Source organism: Nematolebias whitei, chromosome 4 (genome assembly GCF_014905685.2).
Source record: "Nematolebias whitei isolate Nwh7 chromosome 4, NemWhi1, whole genome shotgun sequence".
NCBI lineage: Eukaryota > Metazoa > Chordata > Actinopteri > Cyprinodontiformes > Rivulidae > Nematolebias > Nematolebias whitei.
The window spans coordinates 9,361,346-9,368,996 of record NC_056501.1 but is presented as its reverse complement, the minus strand read 5'-3'; the positions used below and the strand labels follow the sequence as shown (position 1 = coordinate 9,368,996).

The 7,651-nt window shown below is 38.9% G+C and overlaps 1 protein-coding gene across 1 annotated transcript in view; it reads right to left on the bottom strand.

Moving 5' to 3' along the window:
• Window positions 1-6,983, bottom strand: part of emx3 (empty spiracles homeobox 3) — a 9,191-nt gene extending 2,208 nt beyond the window's left edge. The window contains exons 1-2 of the mRNA XM_037675680.1: window positions 6,305-6,983; window positions 327-511 (exon numbers count right to left, since the gene is read on the bottom strand). Coding sequence (XP_037531608.1) covers window positions 327-511; window positions 6,305-6,677 — 558 coding nt within the window. The 5' untranslated portion in view covers window positions 6,678-6,983. The remainder of the gene's footprint in view (window positions 1-326; window positions 512-6,304) is intronic.
• Between the last annotated feature and the right edge of the window lie 668 nt (window positions 6,984-7,651).

The following is a 7,651-nucleotide window of genomic DNA, read 5'->3' as shown; positions in this document are numbered from 1 at the left end:
CCTCCTTCTCCTCCTCAGTTTCCCATCATGCCCTGCACCTACTCCTCCTCCTAATCAGGTTCCTATCATGCCTTGCACCTCCTCAGTTTCCCATTATGCTCTGCACCTACTCCTCATCATCATCATCCTCAGTTTCCCATCATGCCTTGCACCTCCTCAGTTTCCCATCATGCCCTGCACCTACTCCTCATCATCATCCTCATTTTCCCATCATACCTTGCACCTCCTCAGTTTCCCATCATGCCCTGCACCTCCTCCTCTCCTCCTCAGTTTCCCATCATGCCCTGCACCTCCTCCTCTCCTCCTCAGTATCCCATCATGCCTACCTGCGTCTCGGTCAGACACAAGCCGCTGGCCAGCTGCTTCCTCTCGGCTCCGACTACGTAGTGGTTCTTCTCAAAGGCCCGCTCCAGTCGCAGCAGCTGGGAGGGCGAGAACGCCGTGCGGATCCGTTTGGGTTTCCTGGAGAACGGGCCGTGGAGCAGCAGGTTCTCCGGACTGCTGTCCTCTCCTGGAAAACAAACAAACAAACAAAAACAACAGTCAGGTGTGGAGCCTGAACGGAGCTGAAAACTCGAGTCTTTTTTTAGGAGTTTTGGCTCGTTGAACTGGACTGATCAGAACCAGAACTTTCAAACACCCTTCATCATCTTCTTCTTCATCAGGCTCTGTTTACAGATTTAAACTTTTGGATGTTTGTTAAATAAAAACTAAAAAGTTGTTTTTAATTTAAAATGAAATAAACTGAGCCAAGCGTGTGTCCAGTGAAGGCCCGCGGGCCAGATACGGCCCTCTTATAGCAGAACAGGGACAACCAGGGGAGACGAACAAACGATAAAACGAACCGATTTAAACTTTACTTTTTTTAAACACCGATTTATTCTGGATCCTCAGGAAGCTTCGAAACCAAATAATAAATTCTGCCAGAATAAAGTTTTATTTTTCTCACTTTGATTTGAAACACTTCTCAGGTTTATGGTTGGAACTGGTCCCAGCAGAGGGTCCACATCCAGTCCCAGAACCACAGAGTTCAGCAGGAGTACGTTAAAAGTTTTAAAAAATCCGGTTTCCTGAGTTTATTTCATCTTGTTGTGACGCAACAACCCAGAACACCTGGTTTCTCTCAGTCCAGGTTCATGGACGTGGTTCTGGTCTCACAGAGTCCTATTATTCCAACATCTGTTTGAGGTTTGGATCAGAACCTGCACCGTTCACCACCGCTGCTGCGGAGCCACAACAAGAACAGAACAGACCCGTCAGAACCACCGACCCACAGACGGACAGCCTGGAGAGGTTCTGGTTTCTATAAACAATAAAATCGTTTAAAAACTGAAAAGATGAACAAAAATCTTTCCGTCAAGAAATCAGCAGAAATCTTATTTATTTATTTATTTATTAAATATAAATCAACTTTTAATTTGGAAGTCATTTTGAAAAAAGTCATTTTGGTGATTAAATGTTAAAACAAAGTTGGACAAACTTTAATAACTTCATTATTATCTTTAAAAAAATAAAATAAAATAAAAAAAACGACTGAATTTAAGCACAAATCTGTTTCATGTGGATTTATTTATTAATTTATTTTTTTTACCAAAATGTTTTTTTTAATTTTATAATCAAAGACTCACATTTCTGGTTAATTTAATATTTAATGTTTAAAAGATCAAAAGTTAAAGTTAGAGCCTCAGAAAAGCCGAAGAACATCAGCTCAACGCTGCCGGACGTTAAAAAAACAGAAAAAAATAAAAACCAGAGGCCGTTAAAGAAGCCAAAACATCTGGAGCAGCTGCTGTTTGATTTCATCAGACGATTAAAATCAGACTTTTATCTGTGAACAGAACAATATTGAACACAAATCAGTTCAGATTTTAGAAAAATAACTATGAAAACTAAAAGTTTCCAGAAGGAACCGGCTGAAACTGAAATAAAAATGTTTAAAGCTTAAAAACTTTGTGTTTCTGGACAAAAATCAACATAAATTCTTATTTTTCTTTGGTTTCTGACGAGAAAAACAAAACTTATATGAAAGAAACTCTGTTTTTATTTATTTTAGGGTAAAAATGTTTTTACGGCCCGAAGCTAAAAGCTGCTAAAGCTACGCGCTAACCCACAGCTGCGGCGATGATTCGGTGTTTTCAGAAACGTTTTGGTTTGAGCGATTTTACGGAGGCGTTAAACCGAGTCGGTTTTTGGTTTTTCTCCTCGGAGTCGACCGCGGCCTGAAACAAAAAATGTGGATTTGTTTATGAAGCGAAGCGGCTTTGGAAACATGAGCGAGAGCGTCGCACCGACAAACCGACAAACCGACGCCGACGCTCCTGCTGCACTTTCCTAAACCGTTTATTAAAATCCTTCGGAGCATTTTACATAAAAACAAATCTGCGCTCGGCTGCTGAAAAGAGGCGGCGGCGCCGTCACGCTCCACGCAAAGGAGCGGGTTCAGCGGCGGCGCCAAGGAGGACAAAGATGGCGGCGTTGGTCCAACGTTAGCTGGCCTGAAGTCACATTCAGATGCAAATGAAAGTTTCATGAAGGTTCGGAGGGAAATCAACCTGGAAACCTGCACCTTTTAATCTTAATCTGATGAATCATTCAGCTCAGTCCTGATAACTTGATGAAGAGTCATAAACTATTTTAAAACACAAAATCAGGAAATGACGTCAAAGTTTTGAAGATTTAAAGAATTAGAAAACATCTGATTTATTTTAGAACATAAAAAAACTCATAATCTGATTTATAACCTGCTCATAAACAAGAGCTGATGAGATTAATCTTTCAGCCACTTCCTGTTCATCTGTCTGAGGACTTTTACTTTGAAAAGCTGCAGCTGAGCCAGGTGTTGGACTGATGGATCCAAACATCATCCGTCATGCAGCCCGTTATGAACTGTTACTATTATTTCCACAGCACTTGTAGTAATTTCATCTTTTAAACAGCTGCTGAACGGAGCGGCTCGTTCAGGAAAACAAAGTTTAGGATTCAAACAGGAAACTAAAGTTTACCAACGTTTAAAAAATAAAAAAACTGTAGTCGAGAGAAAAAGAACGACGAGTTAACCGAGCTTGTTCCATCATCGAGAGGCGCCTAACGGTTTATTTATAGAATATTATTATTTTATTTATATTTATAGAACGTTAAAGCGGTTTTCTCAGAGATGAAACCGTGTTAACACAACGCCAAGACGGAAATACATCAGCAATAACTGCTGAGAAGCGCCTGCTGCTGCCCTTCAATCTGGGAAGGGTCAAAGGTCATTTACAAACTATCTGGAGTCCATCATTCTACAGAGAGAAAAAAATATTCACAAGCAGCTGCCAATCTCCCAGCAGATTCACCCTGAAGGTCAGACCATGCAGTGAGCTCCACCTCAGACTCTACAGGCCTCAGTTGGCCGGTTAAAGGTCAAAGGTCATGGCCTCTTCTCTCTAAAAACAACATGCAGCACAACTTAGGTTTGAAAAGCTTCATCTGAAGGAACCACAAGACTTCTGGGACAAAACCAGACCAAAGGACAGGTGTTTACCCAGAATGCACTGCAGCAAACACCTCATCCCAGCTGTTAGCATGGGGGTGGAGAGCTGATGGTTTGGGCCCAATGAGGTCACTGAGTGGACCATGAACTCCTCCGTAGACCAAAGGGTTCTGGAGTCACATGGGAGAGACCATTTGTCCAACAGCTGGAGTTTGGACCAAACTGGGTCCAGCAGGACCAAGATCCCAAACACAGCAGCTGATCTACAATAGAACGGGTCAAAAAGAATCAAGGTGCTGCGTCGGTCCATTCGGAGTCCAGAACCTCAGCCTGACTGAATTGTTGTGGTGGACCTTCAGAGAGCTGAATGACGGAAAGCAGAGTGGGCCAAAACTCCAGAACCATGAGAGACTGACAACAGAAAACCACAGAGTTCTGCTGCTGAAGGAGGTTCTGTCGGGTCAGAGACTGGAACCAGTTTTTCACATTTAGTTTCAGGTCTTGTTAAATAGAAATAAAGTAAAATCCTGGAAGTAAAAGATGATTCTCGTTCTGGTGGTGAAAGTATAAAATCTGAAACGGTGAAAGGAACCCCTCCGTGTTTTGGCGTCAGAACTTGTTTCCTCCTCAGATGGTTCTGAAGGTCCGGTGAGTCTGGATCTCCGGTGCAGAACCAGCAGTCAGGAGGAGGAAAGAGAAATATTTAAATGAGATGAAGAGTTTATTTTTTCTGAAAGAAGAGAGAATTGTTGTTTTTAAACATTACTGAAACAAATAATAGAATATAAAAAGAAAAAAACTGTATATACACACACAAATATATATAATAATAATTATTATTGTTGTTGTTATTTTTTAAAGCTCCTGATTTTTATTATTTTCTGAAAATATATGTATAGAATAAAAAATTGTAAAAGTTGCTGCAGATTTAAATCAGGAATAAGATAAATATTAAAACTAATAAAGTTGAAGAAACTAAACCAGAAATACTTTTTCAATTCATAAAAAATATATTTGATTAAACAAATGTAAAATTTGTTATTTTTGTTCAAACAAAAACTTTTTATTTGACTTAATTATTTTGAAACCAATATATTTTTGACAACAACGTCACATTTTATTGTTTTAAATTTAACATATAAACTAAAGTTTCCTTAAAAAGAATAAAATAGAAATGATTTCATATTTTATTTTCAGCTTAAATAGATATAAATAAATTAAAACAAAGCAGGAAATGATTTATATTTCAACTAAGGATTAAAATCAAGCAATAATAATAACGAAAGTAAAATAATGTAAATTTGGCAGAAATACAATAAATTTTACTTTTTCTTTATTTTGGTTTTTTTTTTCGTCACAGTTGTTTGTTTCATGGTCTGCTGTGACCATAAAACAGTGCAGGAGAAATAAAATAAAAATAAAAATATTTTAAACAACCAAACAGAAGAAGAAAAAAACATCTTTAAAGATTAAAATCCATTTAGTTTTTAAAGATGGATGAAAAAATATTAAGCTGTTTAAATTAACAAACAAACACTAAGAACCAGGATCTGGTTTAGCTGCGGACTGTGAGAAGAAGAAGTTTCTGAAAGTTTCTGAACTTTATATTTATAAAACATCTGATTTATTATTTATATTTATAAATTTTTGAGTTTTTTTTTATTTATAAAACACCAGATTTATTATAAATAAATAAATAAATAAATAAATAAGTATTATTATAAATATAAATATATCAGATGTTTTATATATATAAAATATCTCGTTTATTATTTATATTTATAAAACATCTGATTTATTAATTTTATTTATAAAACATCTGGTTTATTTGGTTTGTTTATCGATTCGATCAGTTTGAGGTTTTATTGGTGATAAATTTTAACATTTTGATTTTGTTCAATGGTTCAGATTCTCACAAACAATAACTTAAATTTTTAAAAAAAAACTTGTTGTTTGTGGTGATAAAACAGAATATTTAATAGGATTAATCTGCAGTTCTTGTCTTTAATCTGGGATTATTTTTATTTAAGAACATAATTTTGTTTTTTCTTCTCAGTTTCTAAAAATAGTTCACTTTTGTTTTTAGGATTTATTAAACATTTTAATCACATCCTGGTGGTGTTTTTTTATATTATGATTTTAAATGTTGTTAAAGTTTATTGTTCAGCTGCAGTTTATAAACAACAAAACAACATTAATAATAATTTTATCATTTTTACCTGATTTTATATGTATTTTGAACATATAACATTTTATTTTAAATGTTCTTTTTTTATTCATTCCTTTTGTTTTTGCACGTGAAGCAGAACCGAGCCGAGCCGAGCCTTGCAGGCCGCCGCGCTTCACTCCTAATAAACTAAAAATAAAAAGAAACTGGTCCAGAATTTAAAGTTCTGGGAACTAAAACACTTTCAGGTCTGAGAAGAAATCCACCTGAGAAAATAAATTTAAAAATATATTATTTTAAAAAGTGAAAATATTTAAAATCAGAGTCTCGTCACGTGAACCTTTAACAACTAATTCTGTAAACAAAAACATGTAAACAGTCCACCTGCAAACAGAAATACAAACAGAAAGACAGGTGCGCGCGCAGCTTCACCTGAACTTTTCCTTTAATAACAAAGTTGCAGCGCGCCCGCAGCGACACGTGATGTTTCAAAACCTCCTTTTAGAACCGAACCCGACCCGGGCCAGAAATTCGGTTCGTGGGAACAGATCAGGAGTTCAAGCACAAAAATTAAATATTGAAAACACGAACAGAACCAGAACCAGCAGGACCCAGAACCCTGTGGAAACAAACCGAGCCTGCTGGATCAGAACCCCGAGCCTCACCTTGGAAGCGGTGTCCCAGGAACCGGTTCCGGAGGACCCAGGGGTAGAAGCCCAGCGGGTCCCGGTGCTGCGGGCTGAAGAAGCTCTGGTGGGGGATCTGCAGCGGGTGCAGCGGGAGCCCGCCCGGACCCTGCGCGTGCGTCCCGGGCTCCTGCAGCACCATGTCCGGACCCGAACAGAACAAAGTCCTCCCGCCGCTCCCCTGGAAGCACGAGCCGAAGACCCCGGAGACCGAGGCCGGGTGCATGGAGTCCGGGAACCGGAGCGCAGTGGGCCGGATGGGCTCATCCCCAGAACCAGAACCAGAAGCCGAGCTGGACGCGTCTTTCCCGACCAGAGCCTCGATTGTGAAGCATTTCTTGTTCTGGAACATCTTCAGGACCAGGGTCTGGGACCAGCAGGGAGTCGGTACTCAGGGATTTGGGTCCAGTCCGTCCTGTTCTTCGGGACTCGGGGAGCTTCAGAACCCGGGTCCCCCCATGCTTGTCCCCGGGAGTCCACCTGAGCGCAGCCGCGTGCGTAAATCCTCCTCTGTGCTCCTGAACCTGCTGAAGCTTGTTCCGGTCCAGGTACGGGTCCAGGTGCCGCGCGGATCCTCCGTGAACCCTCCGCAGTGAACTTGGAGGTTCTGGTCTCGGATCAGTCGGTTCCTCCTCGCGCCTCCTCCCGCTTCATGCTGGAGTCTGATCCGAACCTGAAAAGTCCGACACTGGGGCTGGTACCTGCCCTGCTGAGGTGTGCTGAGCATGCGCAGAACGACGGGGAGGAGGAGGAGGAGGAGGAGGAGGAGGGGGTGATGAAGATGGTAAGTGAGATGATTAAGAAAGAAAATCTTCAGAGACTCGTTCTGAAGATTTCCGGTTTATCTTCACAGTTTATTATTATTTTGCTGTTATATTTGTTTGTTTTGTATTTTATGTTTACATCAGTTGTTTATTTAGTTTGACTTTATTTGTATTTTTACTTTGTTTTTTATTACTTCAGTTGTTTTTGTCTAAACTCTCAGTGTTTGTTTCATTATTTGTGTCTTTTAGTTTATTTGTTTGTTTTACGGGGTTAATGTTTTATTTATTGTTTAATAAAAACATTTTCTGTCAATTTAAACTTATTTCTTTTAAAACCTTTACAGAATCTTCGTGTTTCAAAAATGACAATGTGTTAATAATGTTTGTTTGTTTGTTTGTTTGTTGTTTGATGAATGATGAAAACATTTACATGTAGAAAAACACGGGGCTTTTTTTATTTGATGTCTAAAACAATTTTCAGTTTGTTCCGTTTCTATTTTTATTTTATTTTATTTGTTCTTTTTAAAATACATAAATAAATTAGTTTGAGTCAGAAGTTTCA